Source organism: Mastigoproctus giganteus, chromosome 4 (assembly GCF_048544385.1).
Source record: "Mastigoproctus giganteus isolate SK-2022 chromosome 4, ASM4854438v1, whole genome shotgun sequence".
Lineage (NCBI taxonomy): Eukaryota > Metazoa > Arthropoda > Arachnida > Uropygi > Thelyphonidae > Mastigoproctus > Mastigoproctus giganteus.
The window spans coordinates 182,843,598-182,864,537 of NC_143578.1; the positions used below are offsets into that span (position 1 = coordinate 182,843,598).

The 20,940-nt window shown below is 36.8% G+C and overlaps 1 protein-coding gene across 3 annotated transcripts in view; it reads right to left on the reverse strand.

Annotated features, from left to right (window-relative positions):
* Positions 1 to 20,940, reverse strand: part of LOC150087235 (ras-specific guanine nucleotide-releasing factor RalGPS1-like) — a 419,169-nt gene that overhangs the window by 175,141 nt on the left and 223,088 nt on the right. For all 3 annotated transcript variants that reach the window (XM_090371091.1, XM_090371092.1, XM_090371090.1), the window contains exon 7: positions 9,321 to 9,444. In XM_090371091.1, the coding sequence (XP_090227217.1) occupies positions 9,321 to 9,444 (124 nt within the window). The remainder of the gene's footprint in view (positions 1 to 9,320; positions 9,445 to 20,940) is intronic.

The following is a 20,940-nucleotide window of genomic DNA, read 5'->3' on the forward strand; positions in this document are numbered from 1 at the left end:
GAGTACAGAGAAGGGCAACAAGATTAGTGAATGGAACAAAAGGTTGCTCTTATGAAGAAAGGCTTGCAAATTACAGTGTCTGGAGACTAGGCACCTGCGAAGTGATCTGATTGAGGTGTATAAAGCCTTGAATGGTTTGTGCATGCTCAATGCTGATGGAATTCTTCCTCTTGCTGAGAATAGTCATTTGAGAAGGCATAAATTCAAATTGAGGAAAGACAGATGTGTGGAAGTTTGCCTTTAGCCAGCGGGTGGTTGGTTGGTGGAACAGACCTCCATCCTTTGTTGTGGAAGTTGATAGCCTAAATAAATTTAAGGCTAAGCTGGACAGGTACTGGAACAAGCAGAGGGATGAAATAGGAGAGTTTGTTTTTTTTTGGGCTGATGCTGCATAAGCTTGCTTTCTTGCATCATATGCCTCTACTAATGCTAATCCACAGATTGCATGCAAATCACCCTTACAATAAGTTTGAAAAACAGAATAAACACATGGCTCAGGTTTCACATGCTTCATTAAGAGCTTTATGTAACTTACATTAATATAATCAATGCTTAATCCTCCATTAGGCATCTGAGACGAGCCAATCACCAAAGTATTTGTTATAGTTTTTGAAAACAAAGAAAAAAATATTCCTAACTTTCTGAGGAAACTCAGTACCCTTAAGTAAAATTGTAATAAATAATTTGGTAATAATATCATCTCTTTATCTGCTGTTACTAAGCAGCAAAAATAATCAACACACTGTTTTGGTCAGTTCTAGTTACTTCGATTTGTAGACTCCTCAAAATTTTAGCCAAAAATAACAATTTGTGACAAACCATGCTCAAAAAGCTGTCTGGCTATTTGATTAACATCAGTTCACCGGAGGAAGCTGCCCATGTCAATTTTCTCTTCATGTGACAAAATCTTATCATTGTTTATTTCTCCTGAAACTTCTGATTTCATTCGTCCATGAAGAACAAGAGAGCTTATCTAAACAACTTAGAATAGTTGTTTTTATTCGTTTGTTTATTTAACAGCTCATCCTTCATAAAACATTCAATTGAAAAAGTACCAGATTAATTTTATTAAAAAATAAAGTAGGATTATTTTATAAAAAATTCTTAAAAAATAACTATTACAGCTATGAACTTGAAAATTTAGCTTTTCAATGAGAACAGTATACTTGACATTTTTTTTTGTAAAAATTAAAAATAATCCTTCATGTGCTGCCATTTCATAATAATTTTGAGAGTTGTGTATTTAAAATTTTCATTAAAAATAACTATTGTAGGTATGAATGCGATATTAGACATTCTCTACTAGCAGGAAAAAATTCAGTGAGAAATATTTATTTCCACATTATTTGTTTTAAAGTTGGGGGTGAATTCAATTACTGAAATTATTAATGAAAAATATTAAATGAAATTATTTTTTCAAAAAACTGTTAGGAAAATTATATTTTGTATTTAGAGTCCATATAGTTTTTTGGTGATCAATAAGAGAGGAAAAAAAAAACAAAAAAAAAAAAAAAACAACAGAAATACTGAAAAATGGCTATGCTATGAGTTTAAAATTGAGATATGAGACCAAACCCTCCCCAAACCCCTTAGGGGTTTGGGGAGGGTTTGGTCCCAATTGAGACCCAACCCTCCCCAAACCCCTTAGGGGTTTGGGGAGGGTTGGGTCTCAATATCTCAATTTTAAAAAACTAAATGCCTTCTGGTGAGTTAAACAATTAATTGTGGAAAAACAAAGCACAGAAATGTGTATATACACCCTTTCCAGTTTGACTTCTAGTATATACCACAGGAACCAGTGCTGAGCTATAGTGGGCTCACGAGAGTCCATTGTTATTTTTTTTTGAAAGTTTGCGAGCCCATTGTTGAGACAATCATTTATTTTACAAATGAAATCCTAAATGCGCAATTATTGAGTATCCAGAGCCGAAACTATGGTGGGGTGAACGGAGCCCCGTTCCCAGCATTTTAATTGTGCAATCGATTGGTTATGTATTTTAAAATTGCTTCATTTTTGATTTAATTACAGTCGGACCTCTGTTTAACCAACTTCTTTACACCAAATTTTTTTAAGTTCCCCTTGGTAATTACATTTAAAATACAGTAGTTTCCATACAACGAAAATTATTTCCATGTAACGAACAGATTAGGAGAGACAACTTTGTATCCACTGTGCTCGCCTCTTTAGGTAATTAGAAAGCGCGAATTAAGGGTGAAAGGGATTACTGTTCCACGTTAGTGGTGTCCGTAAAACTTAAGCAGCCACATTCCGAGAAGTTGCGCTAGTCAATATGCTTTCCATAGACAGTCAGAGGATTAAGATACCCGACATGAATAATAGCCTCTAGTCAACCTGTGCTGTGGTTCCCCTTTACTCCGACAAACAGGCGTATGTTTTTCGGAGAAGTGAGTGATCCATGCCTTCCAGTAAATTTCTCCTATCTATGTTTACACGTTCACAGTAGCTGAATATCTGAGTGATTCTCATATTTTCCACAGTATTCAAAGAACTAGTGACAATAGCAACATAGGGGGAGGGATTGAGGAAACTAAGATATTATATAAACTTTAAGAAGATGAAATGTTGACAGATTTTGAAACTTTGTTGAGCCTTTCACTGCGTAGAAAATGTTCTAAAATATAATGGCATACAGGCAATAATTAAAAAAAAATAAACTGTATTACCAATCTCCAAAAAACTAGCGCAAATTAAGGATGATTGCTAAAGAACTTTATGTGGAAACTACAAAGATCAGTCATGTGTTCAGGCTACGAACAGCAGCTTGTAGCTTGCGAATGGTAATTGCGGGTTAAGGGAATTATCCTGCATTGTGCAAACACTTTGGATCAGATGCCGCCGTAACCCAGTGGTCAGGCGCACGAGTGCATAAGTACATGTGCCTTGAGTGACTCGGGTTAAAGCACCCTGACTGCTGAATACGGTGCTGTTTTTTGTATTCTCTCTACCTTGGAGTATAAATAGGGAATTTATTTTTATTTGGGATTGTTAAAGCAACTTTTAAATCTGGAATTTCTTAATCATTTAGCACTAATGATCGACATCCTGCAGGAGCTCTCTTACATTTCAGAAGCTTTACAGATTCACTATGGCAAAAGCAGATAAATTAATTATTCGAACTATCAATGCTACTGCTAATTTGAAAAATTCTGAAAGAAAATATGAAGCTAAAATTGAGAGCATGTTGAAGTGGAAAGAATTTGAAGGACTCAAAATCGAAATAAGAACAGAAAAATTACCTCGTGACAAGTTATTAAATGCATTGTTTTATCCTTAAAGGATAAGTTATTAATGCAACAGGGTGATTTTAAATTAAATAAAGAAAATAATCATACCATTGAAAGAAATTTTAAACATATTCTACTGGAAATCGTGGAATTTAAAAGAACTTTCGTCTCTGTGGCAAGACTGTGAAAACTCAATAAGAAATTTGTTTTTTGATAAAATATGAAATAAAAATTAATGATTTTAGTGATTTTATCGAAGACAGTTTATCTTTAAAATCGAGTGAAATTCCCTTTACAATTAAGAAAGCCAGAAATATCTTTGAAACCATTGCGATTAGCAGTGCTGAAACTGAGCGAGCTTTCAGTTCGCTGAAATGATATAATGAATAATATCGAAAATTAAACACGTTGCAGATTATGATGACCATACATCTAAATGGAAAACCATTGCTTCAATTTGATCTGGATCGTTATGTCAATATTAATAAAGAAGTAAATTTCATATGGCAATTTTTAAAAGAAAATTTTCTTGAATATTTGTGCAATATTTTTTCATGTAATCTGTGATTTTTGTGTACCTTTTCTAGAACAGTTTGTTTTTTATGTAATATTTGTTTTTATATTCTAGCATGTTTTGTGATAATTTGTTATTTGTAATATGGGAAATATTTTTGTTATTTTTTATTCACAATATTAAAATTTTATCATGAAAAAAAAATATATCCATTATATTTCCCTAGTTGTAAAAAAAACAATAAAAAAGTCGCGCATCTGCCGAGCACGAGCGGTAGATGGTTTTATATGAAACATCCTTCGCGTCACTATATGATGTCACATGGTTGTGACGTCATACTATTCAAAAATTCCAAACAGTTAGAACTCGAGATATCAGCATTAGCATTAGCATTAGCATTAGCAGAGGCATATGATGCAAGAAAGCAAGCTTATTCAGCATCAGCCAAAAAAAAAAAAAAAAAAAAAAAAAAAAACACCCACTCCCATTTCACCCCTCCGTTCGTTCGAAATACCTGTCCAGTTGAGCTTTAAATTTGTTTAGGCTATCAACTTCAACAACAAGTGATGGAAGTCGGTTCCACCAACCAACCACCCGCTGGCCAAAGGCAAATTTCCGCACATCTATCCGACATCCGTCCTTCCTCAATTTGAATTTATGCCCTCTGAGGTGATTATTCTGAGAAAGATGAAGAATCCCATTGGCATTGAGCATGCTCAAACCATTCAAAGCCTTATACACCTCTATCAGATCACCTCGCCGGTGCCTAGTCTCCAGACTCTGTAATTTGCAAAACTTAAGCCTTTCTTCGTAAGAGCAACCCTTTGTTCCATTTACTAATCTTGTTGCCCTTCTCTGTACCCGTTCCAGCAGCTCTACATCCTTCTTGAAATGAGGCCTCCAGACCTGTATACAGTACTCAAGATGTGGCCTTACCATTGCCTTATACAAGGGAATAATCACCTCCTTATCCCTGCTAGAAAAATTCCTGTATATCATTGACAAGACACCATGCGCTACTCTTGCAGCTCGTCTGCACTGCTCAGAGAACTTCATATCTGCCTGCACAATTACCCCCAGGTCCTTTTCATTCTCCACCACTGTCAGTGTAGTACCGCAGAGTTGATACGTTGCTCTGGGGTTACTGTTTCCCATATGCAGCACTTTACATTTGTCGATGTTAAACCTCATTTGCCACCTCTCAGCCCATCTGTTCAACCTTTCCAGATCCTGTTGCAGCAGCATAGCGTCAGTATTGTCCTTAACGACCCTGCCAACCTTTGTATCATCTGCAAACTTGGACATTAAACTTGATATCCCATCATCAATATCATTCATAAACACCGAAAACAACAACGGACCCAACACTGAACCTTGAGGAACTCCACTAATAACATTAGTCCACGTTGAGCAGTGTCCATTGATTACCACTCTCTGTCTTCTGCCACTCAACCATCCCCTTATCCATAGCAGCAATTTGCCTCCAATGCCACACTGCTCCAATTTGTGCAGCAGTCTTCCATGTGCAACAGTATCAAAAGCCTTTCTAAGATCCAAATATATAATATCAAAGTTATTCCCTGCATCCAGTTCTTTTGTGACTACATCATAGTATCCAATCAAATTGGTCAGGCAAGACCTGCCCTTAACAAAACCATGCTGCGTCTGAGCTATAACTGAATTCTTGTCTAGATGATCCTGCAGTGCTTCTTTAACCAGTGCCTCCATTAATTTACCTGGAACAGAAGTTAAACTAACAGGTCTATAATTACTTGTGTCAGCCTTTGATCCTCCTTTGTGAATTGGGGTTACATTTGCACATCTCCAGTCTATGGGCACCTCCCCTGAGTCCAAAGAAGCTCTCATAATTATGGCTAGGGGTTTGCATACTTCCTTTGCTGCCTCCTTTAATATAACTGGATAGATCCCATCCACCCCAGGTGCCTTTTTTATGTTTATCCTCAACAATCTCTCCTCCACTTTCCTCTCAGTTATTACAAAATCATCCAGCTCACTGCCAATGTTTACTTTACCTACATCATTCTCCTTCCTGAATAACTCCTCATGCGTGAATGTAGATGCAAAATACTCGTTTAGATTGTTAGCCACCTGAGCAGGATCCTCAACTGTTGAACCATCAATATCCAGTGGACCAATCTGATTCATCCCTTTCCTTTTCGAGTTCAAGTATGTAAAAAACTCTTTTCTGTTTTTCTTTGCATCCTTTGCCAAGGATTTTTCATAGTCTGCCTTTGCCTGCCTAATCTCCTTTGTGACTTGGTTACAGACCAACTTATATCTATCATAGGCTTCCATGTCACCCATTAATTTGTATGTATCCCATGCATTTTTCTTCTCTGCCACATGTCTCATTAGCTCATCTGACAACCATTTAGGCCTAAACCTTGAACAATATTTCTTAGTTGGTATGTAAAGCCTGGTAGCCTCCAAGATTAGTTCCTTGAATGCTTCCCATTTTGAGTTTGCTGTTGGTAACATCATCAGTTGGTCCCACTGTATAGAATTTAAATACTGTCTCAGACCATCATAGTCGCCTTTACGAAAACAAAAACCCTTCCCTTTACCTCTGATGGTAGTTACCTCCTTGAGTAAATCCCACTTCAACACACTGTGATCACTGCCACCTAGTGGTTCATTTATCTGCAGGTTCTTAATGCATGAAGAATCACTACTGATAATCAGATCAAGAGTATTGCTCCCTCTTGTTGCCTCACGAACATGCTGATGTAGAAAACAATCATCCAATAAATCCACAAAAGCCTTGCTAGTGTGCGAGTGACCAACCCACAAATTCCAGTCAATATCTGGGAAATTAAAGTCCCCCATTATAAGACTCTCAGATTTACTGGCCCACTCTATTTCCCTGTACAATATCTTATTATACTCATCAGAGTCATTAGGCCTATAGCACACTCCTACTCTCAATTTTGATTTCCCTATGCTTATGTCGCACCAAACTGACTCGACACTGCCCTGTCCATCGATGTCGACTGGCTTCACTTCCTTGGACTTTATGTGTTTCTTAATTAATAGCATAACCCCTCCTCCCCTCCTGTCCTGTCTATCCTTTCTATACACATTGTATTCCCCAAATTCCAGTTCCGCATTACTTATATCTGTGTGACACCACGTCTCTGATATCCCAACAATATCTGCCTTTGATGTTTTGAGCAATACCTCAAATTCATCAAATTTATTTACCAAACTCCTAGCATTGGTGTACACGCAGGTATACATGCACCTGTTTCTATTCTTAGCTACCCTAACACAACCCATGTGTTTACTTGTACCGCAATGACTACCAGCAGTCTCTGAAATATCCTGCATCTTGTTTTTCAGACTTCTGCTCATTTGAATAGAAGCAGTGCAAGAATCACTTCCACCTCTGCCAGTGGCTACTGTTAATCTATTAGTCCTTGTATCCCCCCCAACTAGCAGTTTTCCGACCCACCTAACACTGCCTCGACAGCATCAGCAAAAATTCTTGCACCCTTTCTATTTAAGTGTATCCCATCCCTGTAGAAGCAATCTCTCCTGTTAACAAGTACAGTCCAGGCTGAAAAAAATTCTACCCCTTGAGCCTTGCACAATCCCTCCAGGGCCGAATTGATCGACAAGGCTCTCATCATATACTCCCTCCTATCGTGTCTGGGCAGAATTGCAGACACTTTCAAGTTCAACCCTAATTCACGGCTTTTTTTCAACAGTGACCTGTACTTGCTAAGTAATTCCGCCGGTCTCCTACTCTTAATATCATTAGTGCCAACGTGTACAACTATATCACCTTTTGTGCCCTTAAAAGATGATATCCGCTCTACAACGTCATCAACCTTTGCCCCTGGCAGACATACCCTGGTCCTATTCCACCTATCGTTTTTACAAAGTATGTTCCCCGTTTCCCTGACAATAGAGTCACCAACAACTACTAGTTCCTGTGGGACCAGCGCATTCTGCCTAGGGGGCTGCTTCTGTGTTGCCTGATGACCAAGTGCAAGCTCTGGCGTTGATGTGGGCAGCTGAGAGCTTGATGGGCCCCTCAATTTATTTCCTTCGAGGGCATCCACCCTGTCCTTCAAGCTCTCATAAAGGCCCATAACAACGCTGAGTTGTCGCCTGATTTCCTTGCACTCCTTACATCGTGCACACACAAAGACATCCCCCTTGGCAGTATCATGTCCCGTACCCGACTGCTCCGCAAACATCAAGCAAACAGTGCATTTTAATAGACTGTGATTCAGAGGGCAACTGCCCCCCTCAGTTCTCCCCTGAACCACAGCACTCCCATTAGCTTGAGCCTTTTGCTTTGCTGCTCTGGTCAGAGTCATGATTCCGATTTAATTCAATAAAATTCAAAACAAAAATTAAATCCTTAAGTTATATCCCAAAACAGTTATGTTATATATATATTTTTTTCGGTATCTAGTGTTTTCTACGAGTTCCCTTTATACAACTTCCGTATCACGTGTACCACTATAGTTATGTATTAATTATTTGTTACGATTAAGTCGTTATATATATATATATATATATATATATATATATATATATATATATATATAGAGTTAAAAGTACAATTTAATTGACAATAAAGTTTATCAAGATTAATAGATTTACTGATTAATTGACAATATTATATTATGCACTATACGACACTAAGCTTATGCTATCGTGTAAAAATGGCGGGAATCACGAACGGTATTTCTACGGACTCGTAAGTATTGATTAGCTTCCAAATCTCGCTATCTCAATTTAGAATAAACTAAGGATCCTGACTAGGTCTATAATCTACTTATAGATGATAATTTGATATAACAGTTGGTTAATAAATCGACTAAATTTGGTTAAAAAAAAATTTGGTTTGTGACACGTGGATTTGATACCGTTACCGATACTAAGTAATATCTACGAAATCTCTGTCTAAGTTAAACTTTAAACTAAGTATCGTAACTAGGAATATAAAGCTACTCTAGAAAATAAGTTAATATGACAATTTAAACTAATAAAGCAGAAAATAAATCAGGAAAAACTTCTCTGTTTGAAGAGCTTTAAGGAGCAATGTCCGCACAGGCTAACCTCGCACCCAGACTCACTGAAAACCCGTACTCACTGAATATCGTACTGGTCACGAAAAATGCGTCACGTGCTCTAATCTAATCATACTACTAGTGAGTGTCCCACACAGACTAGCTGTCTGAGCGTGGGAAGCATCTCTGGCAGACGCCGCGGGTGACGTCACTTCCGTGATCGATCAGATTTACTCGGTAGGTACCCCCCCCCTCCAAAAGGAAGTTTCACATCAAAAAGTCGGCAAAAGTGCGAGCCAATTGTTAAAATATTCACAGCTCACCACTGACAGTAACTAATGAAAATTTCCGATATTAAAGTGAGTTTCCCTATAATAGTGAATAAATTAATTTTGGGTAATTGTATATTATTCCTTTAAATTTCATTACAATAGTTACATTAAAATATTTTAAAGTCAGCAAAATAAACAATTAGGCAAAAGTTTCCAAGCTGCAGCAAGAAAAGAATGGCTTACCCAGATATGGTATACAGGGTAATCGTAAACTTCCCATATGTTCTCTTAATTTTTCAAAGTTGTTGGCATCTGAGAATATTTCAGCTAGTTTGTCATACATATTCTTATCCTTCCTGGACAGTTGCTATTAAAACAGAATGAATTATAATGAATATAATAATAAATATACAAGTAATCATCATTTTCAAATAATATTAGGTGGTTAATTTAATGCGAAGACAGTTTCAGCCATGTTGTTGTACCCTGTGTATTAGTTCTCATGTTCTTTGAAAAAAAAAGTTTTCCCCAGAGAAAATCTTATCTATCTGAGAATAACTCTGCAGGTTTCTTCAGTCATCAATAGGATTTGAAGATGCTTACACTTTTATTGATTAAGTCAGACTCATTAAAGTAAAATAGCCTGCAATTTTTAACACAATATTTAATAAAATTATTTTTTCACAGCATTTTAGTGATTTAAAAAAAAAAAAAAAAAAAAAAAAAGATAACGGCATACTTCATTACCGTCAAACTCTATTTCATGCCCAGTTGTTGTTGTGGGGGTTTGATGGCGCATAAGCTGCTTTGGCTATAATGCGCATATTCATTTATTGTAATAACATATGAGAAATTCTTGTAACGTCAGGAAAGGCTGAAATCAGAAATGACTAAAAACTCCAATTTTCTTCAGAAAGTTAAAAAATTCAGAGATATTTGCATTATCACCAATGACATTCTCTAAAGCTATTGGTTTCCGAAGGTTAACCAATGATAGCAGGGTTGTATTTCTGCCTTGTTTATAGTTGTTTGTTATTTCGGTTTTAGGAGCATTAGCAACTAAGGCCACATTGCTCCGGGGATATGCAGTGGTCATTCCCTAACCTTTCTGCATCCTCCGTATTTGGTGGGCACGGGCTCGAACTTTGGTCTAATGAAGAAGTGTGTGCTACTCACTGCTGCTCCTGCCCACCTGGCTACGGAGGCACCTTTGTTTATAGTATGGGCATTCAATGAGAATGTGTTTAACAGTCAGATTTACAGAACAATGTAAACATTGGGGTGGATCATCTCCTGTGAGTAAATGAAGGTGAGTTAAATGAGTATGACCTATTCTTGATCTTGAAAGGACTATTTCTTCCCTTCTTGATGTACGGATACTGGAACGCCAAATTTTAGGATCCTGTTTAAATTGAAAAAGTTTATTATTTGTTTGAGAATGCCAGAGTGCTGTCCAGTCTGTTAGACATGTACCATGAATGATTTGTGGATAGTCTGATGTTGGAACAGGAACATTTGTTGAATCTAAGGTGGTTTGATTTTTTGCAGCTTTATTGGCCAGTTCATTACCGGAATTTCCGGAATGTGCTGGAATCCAGCAGAAGGTGACCAGTTGGTGGTGCTCTTCAATCTGCACTAATAATCATCTAATTTTGTTTAGAACAGGGTGAACTTTATCTGAGGAGTTACATAATGCCATAATTGAGCTGAGGGAATCAGTGTAAGTAGCATATTTTAATGAAGAGTCGGAACAGATCTTTTCTAAGGCTAGTTTAATTGAATATAATTCTGCCGAGAAGATGCTGAATTCAAATGGAAGGGATGCTGAAAAAGTGGTGTTTGAAAACACTGTGGCTGCTCCAACGTTTGAGTTGGATTTAGAGCCATCTGTATAAACTGGGGAAAAATCAATATATCTACGAATGTGAATTGCATGAAGTTGTCTGGAATTTGATGCTTGTAGAATATTCTTTTCCCCATTGGCAGAGGCAAGGGTCACAAGTCTGTAGAATAGCAGGACTCCATGGTGTTTGAGCAAAATTTACTACCTGTTGCACAGAGAGAATGGAAACATTCCAAAACTTGTATCAGTTCAAGAAGGCAAAGGCCAGCTGGTTTTACTACGATAGGTTTATTTCTGTAAAGGTTTTCTAGTGGCGTATTGAATAGATATGGCTGAATGGGATGCTAGGCACAACTTTGTATTTTGACAGCATACTTCAATAACAATGTTTTCCTACGTAATGTTAGTAGTTGGTGAGGTTCTGAATGCACCAAGTGCAATCCTTAAGGCGCTGTGTTGAACTGGATCAAGCTAGCACAGTGCGCTTGCTCTGGCAGAACCATAGACAGGAGTACCATAATCGAGATGGGATCTGATAAATGCCCTGAATAACCGAAGCAGGGAGGTGCGATCTGCACCCCATGTTAGGGAGGATAACGTTCTAAGTATATTTAACTTTTTTATACAGGAAGTACATACATTTTTAATATGGTCTAAGAAATTTAATTTGTTGTCAAGGGTTAATTCTAGAAATCTGATGTTAATAGCAACTGGGATGGAGACATTGGAAATTTGAAGTTCAGGATCCAGATGAAGTTTTCGTTGTCTACAAAAATGGATTGCAACTGTTTTCTGCTGAGAGAGTCAGTAGCCATTGAGGCTGACCCATTGTTGTATTTTATTTAGTGATATCTGAAGCTGTCTTTCAATAGCGCTCATGTTTTGGGAATGGCAGGAGATGGAAAGGTCATCTGCATAAAGGTAAGTCTCAATTGTGTTTGGAAGCTGTTTAGTGATGGAATTTATTCTAAGAGCAAAAAGAGTGGTACTCAATACTGATCCCTGTGGAACACCTTCCTAAATGAAAGTTGCAGAGAGGGCATGTTGGTATATCACTTGGAATGATCTAAAATGTAGAAAATTCTGAACAAATCTGGGAAGTTTGCCCCACAGACCAAGAGCATAAAGATCACTAAGTATGCCATGCCACCATGTGGTGTCAAATGCCTTCTCTATATCTATTGAAATCAGTACTAGATGTTCATGCTTAACGAAAGCATTCCGAATGAAAAATTCAGCTTTGACCATGAGATCCAAGCATGACCTGTTTTTTCGAAAGCAGTGTTGACTATGGCTCATTAGATGTTCTGACTCAATGATGCAGACAAGTCTACTGTGGACAACTTTTTCAAGGATTTTGCTGAGGCAGCTTGAGAGAGATATTGGTCTATAGCTATGGGGGTCGGATGGATCTTTTCCAGGCTTTAGGAACGCCAAAACAATAGAATGATGCCAAGAAGCTGGTTAAACATTTTCTAAAAAAGTGCGGTTGTAAAAGAGCAGAAGGAGGCGCAAAGCTTTGTCATCAAGATGTTGCAGCATGACATAATAGATCCCATCTGGTCCGGCAGAACCATTGTGGGCTGTTTTTAATGGCATGTAAAAGTTCAGAATATTGCAGCAGTTTGTTATATGGTAGACTGCAAGTAGTTTGGAAGTTAATAGTATGCTGTTCTTCACTGTTTTTAATTCGCTGGAAAGATGTAGTATATGCAGATGCTGCTGATATTTCAGCAAAGGTATTTCCCAAAGCATTTGCTATATCCAAGGGACTTGACAGATCTCGCCCATTCCAGGAGAGGATTGGAGATGGTATGGTTGGAAACTTACCGGATATATAATTTTTTTCCAAATTATTTTGCTGTCAGTATTTCTGTTGATGTTGGACGCAAAGCGGGTCCAGGATTCTTTCTTGGCTTGCCTTTGTATGAAACGTGCTTCTGCCCTTAATTTTTTATAATTTATCAGATTGGTTGGATATTGCCGAAACAGATTCCAGGCTTTATTTTTTGCTTTTTTTGCTATTGTGCATTCCTCATTTCACCAATAATTATAATGTTTTTGGCTAGGGGGATTGGATAGTAGTATTGTGTCTTTGGCCACATTTAGGAGATGAGACGTGATGTAATCTTTCACATCATCAATAGGCTGGAGGCGGATTTTTTTTCTCTTCAAAGGATATTGATGACTGGAATTGTGCCCAGTTTGCTCAAACAAATTTCCATTTCCTGCAGGGTTGAGTTAGAGGAGTCTGTGCTATTAATATGTTGCATACAATTGGGAAGTGAACACTGCCCATAGGATCATTAACAACATACCACTCTATAGTCAGGGCCAGTACTGGAGAACAGATGGAGAGATCTATTGCTGAGGTTTGTCCAGTTGGGAGCTGAATGTGTGTATGCGCGTGCCGGTATTGAGTAAGATGAGATTCAGTGCCTCTAAAAAGCTTTCAATGAGTCGGCCCTGTCTATCTAATTTAGAAGAGTCCCATAAGGAGTTTGTGCCCATTAAAGTCCCCTAATATACAGAGAGGTGGAGGTATCTGTATAAAGAGGTCTTCGAGATCTTTTAAACAGTAAGTATGGTTTGGTTGTAAGTAGATTGAAACTACTGTAATTGCAATATGGAGAGTTATACGAGCAGCAACAGCTTCTATTTCAGTTTGAAGTGGAATATGTTTAGTCTGGATTTTTGAATTTATTAGGATTTCCACAACACCATGGGCAGCATTGGCTGTATTACGATCTTCAATAAAGGCAATAGTTCTTTATTGAAGGAGAATTTTGCAAGGTTAGGTAAGTTTCCTGAAGACAAAGTGCAAATGGAGAATATTGGTTAATTAGATCATGGATGTCATCTGTGTTGCAACGAAAACCTCTGCAGCTCCATTGTAAAATACAAGGCATTAATTGTGTTTAACTGATGGAGCTGTATCTGACTGCTTTTTGAAAGTGACTGGATTATTACGTTCCAGTTTTTGTTTTTCTTTTTTGGAGAAAACTGGCCGGCCAATGTCCACTTCTTCTTCAGCATAGATTTCTAAAACAGGATCTTCCTCTATTGATGTGCCATCTGTGTCCACTGGTTGTGTCCTGGATATTTTTCATTGCATTTAAGTTTGTAATATAGGATGTGGTAGCACTCTTTGAAGGAGGAGATGCCGCTGGTATTGTCAGAGGAGTATTATTTGCCTGATCTAAGAGTTTGGGTTGTTGCTTATGTATACTTGGTTTTTGTTCAGAGAGGATATTTCTGGCCCAATCAGAAATTGATTTATTAGTGGGAACTGTGACATCGGTTTGAGTGGAGACTGTTTGATACTTTTTGATGGCATTTGCATAGGTTTACATTTTTGTTTATAGGAGGTACAACTAGTTTTCTCGCTTCTTGGTAACTTAATTTTTTCTCAACCTTGTATTTTACTATTGTTTTCTCAGTTTTCCATTTTTCAAGGAATATGCAGGATGATCTCCATTGCAATTGGGCAGGTCATTTTTGTAGTCATACAGTCATTTTGTATGTGATCTGAGGAACCACAGTTAGGGCAGACAGGAACTCCTCTGCATACAGTTTATGAGTGGCCATACTTTTGGCATTTGTAGCAGCGTAAAGGATTGGGAATGTAGGGGTGGATGTGGCAAAGTAAATAACCTGCTTTTGCAGAGGAGGACAAGTTGGGTGTATTAAAGGTAAGAATAATATTTCTGGTTGGTATAAGTTGGCTATCTTTTTTAGTCATTATACATTTTGCTTGAATTACATTTTGTCCCTGCAGTTCTTGGGTTATTTCCTCCTCGGTGACATTTAAAAGGTCCCAACTGGATATGACTGACATCCTTGGATGAATTTAGGGTTGCATGAGGAGATATTTTTACTAGAATGCCAGCAAAGTTTGTAAGCTGTAAAAGCTCCTCTGAATGCCTGTGGTTTGTAATTTCCACTAATAAGTTTCCTGATTGGAGTCTTAACAGTTTTTGGAGATCCAGCAATACCTTCCACATGTTTTTGTATAACGAAGGAAGACAGTTTGCTCACAGGCTGACCAGTGAGCGAGTGGAAAATTAAAAATGATGGGCAGGGTTGCTCCATCTGATTGGTCTTCTGTATTTTTGGATTGTGATTACCTAAGTCATGATTGGTGTCATAGTCAGTGTAAGTTTCAGGTCTTGAGCTCATAGGCTCTAATGGTGGATAAAAATTTTTATCCATGATGGCTTCTTTTGGCCCTGGGGGTTTGTCTTTACCACCCAGGTAACCGTCCCTGCCACGAGGAGACGAGAACAATGGCACGAGGTGACCAAGCGGCTGTCAGTTGTGTTAGTGAGAGATATGAAAAAAAAAACAGAAAAGTGTCTTTCATTTCTGGGCCTTTGCCTACTTCCTATAGTGTCAAAGAGCTACTCGAGTAGAAAATAAGGAAAATGGTAATCAGAACAAAAAAGAATCTCTATAGGGCAAAAGCTCTTTGAAAAGATCGCTTTGTGAGATGCACTACAATCGCTTGGCCACCGAATGCATGGCACCCAGGGCCCTCATGCCCAGTGGATGGGTTCATCGGCCCATCCGCTGGGCATGAAAGTAAAAGTGTGCATCAAGAAAAATTCAGCTGATCACAGGGATTTCCAATCTTTGATTCTTTTATCTTTGCTGCCTTTCACAAATGACATCACTCAAAGTCGTGCAGATAGTGCAGTTGGGATAGAATACTCTTTCAGTGAAGGACTGTTTTAATGACAAAATAATGTTGATCCCCAACGTTACTGCAAAGATTGAATCATCAAAATCTTTCTACCAACTACAGAAGATGACAAAGATAATCTCTTCTTGTCTAAACTTGAACTTTGATCCTTTGTGGAATGACATTCACTCATTTAAATATGTGACAAAAACAGAAAACCAACTCAACAACAACAATCTTATACATTCAATTTTGGAATCAACGGATATGTTGAGCTAAAGACATTATGTATCTAGCTATGCTGTATTCCAGTTTCAACTGCTAGTGCTGAACACTCTTTTAGCACAATAAATCGATTGATGACAAAATTAAGAAACCGAATGAGTTATCGGAAAAATTAATAAATGAAGTGTTGATACATGTGCAAAGAAAAGGCAAAGAAGAATAAGATTATTATAATATTTGCACGTTTGATTATAAATTTGTGTGGTTTTTTTCCAAATGTTAATCTGTGATTTTCATATTATTAAACTATTAAATTTCGTATTATTATCATTAATGCGGTTTATGTGAACTGACTATTAGTCCAGTCCGGTTATTTGGGACACATCGGGACTAGTGCATTTTGGCCTGATTAAGCGGCTGCCCCAATTATCCGAAGTTTCATGTAAATAGTTAAAATAGTTAAAAATACAATGTAACCCCCCCCCTTTTTTTACAATTGGCTCACTGTACAATCAAATCACGACACCACAAACACAACATAGTAAAGTACCGTTCACTATATGATGTGCAGTAAGTACCGGTCATTGTGATCACGTTTGTGAATTGAATTTTAATTCTATTAAACAGCAATTCTAATTAGCGAAAATAGGAGGAATATTATCCACAGGCTATAAAAGCAAAGATATGTTAAGCACAAATTTACCCTTTATTACCTTACCAATTAAAAAATTAAATGATACGTGAAAATCGGAATAATTAATACGTACTGTACGTACATACGAACTAGTTGACATTTCTGTTCACTGACATTTGTGGGCAGGGAGAGGTTAAAATTTAAAACAGTAAAAATATAAGCAATCAATAACAAAGAACACAGCACACACAAATTGCAAGTAACACAATACGCGCAAGTGAGAACCGAGTAACGAAGCTTTAAAAATAGGAATGAAGAGAAGATCTGAAAATTAATTTTTTTATATGATTTAAGATTTCATGAGGTGTAAACACATTTCACCATAATAACCCACAGAATTCCAGCTGTCGGTATTATCGCAAATTCAATAAGATCGAGTTTACTGTCCGTTTATGATAGATTTCACTAACAGAAAAGCCCAATAAACAGGTGACTGCTAATTGTTTTTATTGTTTTATGGTTGTGACCTCCAGAATTTTGACCGAACCATGTGGTACTGTCGGAGACAATCGTAGGGTAATCTCCAGTGCTGCGGTCTCCTGCCCCGATTAAACGGCATGCTGTCCCAATTAAGCGAAGTAAACCCTGGCTATTTTCTCGATCGGTTTCTGTTTTTTAAGATTTGCCCCAAATAAACGGCTGCCCCGATTAACCGGTGGCCCAAATAACTGGAATCCACTGTATTTAGAGGTTAAATAATAATATTTCCTTTTGTTTCCTATTTTATTTTCTCATATTCTCTACATTCACAAATATACAGATTTGTTCGTAACACATGTTGTAAATTTTAAATAATAATAAAAGATATACACATATATGTCCCCCCTGAAGTATGCATTCTCCCCCCACCAGGTGCAAACGCTCTGGATTTAACACTGGTGCATCAACGTATGAAATAGGATATAACGAAGGTGCAACAATGAAATTTTTATCAATCCTTTACATAAAGAAAATATATATATTAAATTTCTTAGTTGCCAGTGCTCGTCATATAGCACTAGTTTCAAAAATGGCTACTTTTTATATCTTTACAAACGAGGAGTTTCTCAGTAATTAAGTTTTTTCTGATAGCTCGAATTTTAAATCCTGCAAGAAAACAAGCTTATGCTAGTGTTTTTGTTGACAAAATACCAGTGTGTGTAAATACCACTTCGAACTAAGCTCACAAAGAGTCAGTATACTGTTTCTGTATTTGCATGCATTCTTTGATCAGTTTGCCTATTTCTGGATGAGAAATCAAAGTTTCAAGGAGCTAAAGTAGTCTTATGGCTGTTTTAATATAAATGTGTATTTTTCAGTGAAATTTAGTTTCTCGCGCAGTGTGGACTTCACAAAAACCTCCTGCCTCTTCTGAAAAATTTCCCTTTTTTTTTGATAAATTCCTGCTTTTATCAAAAATTCCTCCTGTTTTTTTTTTTTTTTTTTGCCTATTTTGGTCCAAACTCTCCTATTTTCTTTCTGCTTACAAATGATTGATCTCCAGCTTTTTGAAAGTAAAAAGTTGGCAGCTCTGTATCACTGTCCTTCCATACTGTGTGAAAAAGCTTAGGCTCTAATCATGTGAAGACTGGAGGACCTTTTATGGAATTTTTTCGTAACATGGCTGAATTAGTTGGCTATAAAGTTTCAGAAAGAGTCCTTGCCCACCTCCTGTTTATGATGTAAATAAGACTAATTTTTATTATTTGGGCATCACTCGGATCTGATGCAAACTGTTCTGGCCTCAGCCATACCAGGTATGTTTGTCTCCGGTCAACTTAGCAATTTCCCTACCAATACCTGTCTTTAATTTTGTTGTTTTTTGTTCTTCCACAACTCTATTTCTTTGCTATTTTACTATCACAAAACACATTTCTAAATGACACACCCACATGATCAGCACAAGTCAAACCAGATTATGATCTTTGACAAAAGGTGCAAATAAATATTTAAAACACATGATATCATTGCTACCTATGAAATGTTAAATGCATTTTTTCTGCATTTCTTTCTATGCACTGCACATTGTTCTTATTATTACATTATGCTTCCCACTGCTTGAAACTGAAAAACACCATCTATATATGCTATAAAAGGCAAATGTGTTACCATTTTTAGGTTTTACAATATACAGAAAATCTCGCATTTATGTCTTCTGAAATTTTAGGTCATTGATTTCTTTGGCATAGTACTGAAAGCTTTGTTAATTAGCTTCACATCACACATGTATTGCATTGTATTGTATTGTGCAATATGATAAAATATTACACAGTAGAGAACAACACCATTTTCCCATATTTCTATTTTACAATGTAGAGTGGCACACATGATGATAAATACATTAAATTAAATACAAGCAAAAGTTCACAATTTTTTTTTAATTCCAACTTTAACATAGTTTTAGTATTTTTTCACGAAAAGACATTGAAAAAGTGAGTGTTTGCAAAAATAAAGATAAATTGTTTGTCACCAGTTATATGCGATGATACAACAGAAGGGATCAAATGAAGTAAAAAGGACTGATTCTTCATCAGTCTTCTTTATAAATCTATTCCAAAAATCTGGAGAGTTATCAGGTATGGTGTTCATTAGTGGAAAAATGGAGGGAAACAAATTTATACAGCATTAAAAAAAAAAAAATATATATATATATATATATATATATATATATATATATATATATATAACAACTACTTCACACTTGCCCATCCTGTCTAATAATTTCTGCAATCTTTTAAATCTATCCACTTCCAAAAACACCAAGTGGAAATTTATTCCCAAAATAAAGTACTCCCTAATTGAAAACAAATTTATGCACATCTATCCTGCAACCATCCTTTTTTGATTTGCTGATTCATTGCTATTTCCTTGTATAGCTGTTTGGTATACTCATTACACTCCTACTCATTATACTCATTACACTCCTACTGTCAATTTTGTAACACATGCACCATTTTTGCACCATTATAAAAATTTTTTTTTGGTTATTAATATACTGGCATAGACTGCAGAATACTTTATTTTGGCAGGTTTTGCATAGAGGTAATGATATCTACAAAAAGGTAGCAATGTGGTGATCTAGTATGCCATTCGTATGCGATTTAGCCTGGAGTACACAGGTTGAAGGATAGGAGGAAGCGAATCGATATCATAACTATATTTTATATAAATTTAGTTACGATATCGTATAAATTGTATAAATTTTTTTGATAATTATTAGTATTTCGAAATATTATTATTAAAATAAATGACCATGGATTTGTGGTTGAAAAAAGGAACTTTAAAACGAGAAGCAAAGTACTTCTAGTAGTGCAACTGTGGTTGATGAAAACGAACACAATATTGTCACACTTCAAAGTGAGGATGAAAAATTGCAGCGTTTTGTTCCCCAGAAATCCGAAATGAAAAAACAAGAACCAACTAATAAAAGACCAAAACGAAAGTATAATGACAGTTATTTGAATTTCAGCTTTATAATTGTTGTTTATAAAACTGTTGCTAATAAAATATTAGCAACAGTTCTTCGGCTCTTGCTAAACTTGTGTTTCAAAAGTGTTCTGTGAATATGTTGTGAGATGAAAGTGTTCTGTGACTAAAAAAAGTTTGGGAAACGCTGCTTTAAACAGTGCTTCAGGAGCAGTGATCCTGACCTTCAGCTCAACCACATTCCTTGGTAATGGATGTCATCTTTTGCAAAACCCAAAAGTTGTAAATTGGTTAGTGCCAAGGCTGGAGATCGTGCTGGCTAATGAAGCAAACAAGATACAACCAATCCATCTTTCTTGGAAGTACAAATCCATGTATGCTGTCACTTCTCAATGACAATGAGGTGGAATTCCATCTTGTTGGAAAAACAATCATCCACTGGGATCATCATTGCTGATTTGTGATATCAGAAAATTCAAGCATATCGAGAAAAATGACTCCAGCGATCAATTTTTCATGAAAAAAGAAAGGCCTGCAAAATTTCTCTGAACTAAAAGCACAGAACACAGACTTCTGGGCTGTTACAAATATGTTCAAGTAAGTACTCACGTTGTTTTTCTGTACCCCAAACCCAAACATTGTGCATACTGACATAGCTACTAACATGAAGTTTGAATTCTTCACTGAACAGGATATGCTCGAGCAAGTTGTTTTTCCGTCACTCCTTGCCTGCATTCCCACTCAGAAATTGATACACTTCACTTGCATATGCTTTCACCACTCAATAGCAGTAAAATGTTTACTGCTACTATTGGTGAAAATGTTTCCATTGCACTTTCCAAACAGTGGCAGACCCAGTTTGTAACTTGCAAATGTTGATTTTCTTGTGCTTCTGAAGAAAGTAATCTCACTTCCTTCACTGTTTCATCACTCACACTTGGTCTGCCTAATTTATTTGCATGGGTCACACAACATCCCATATTCACCAAATTCTGTGTGCCACTGATAACACTGC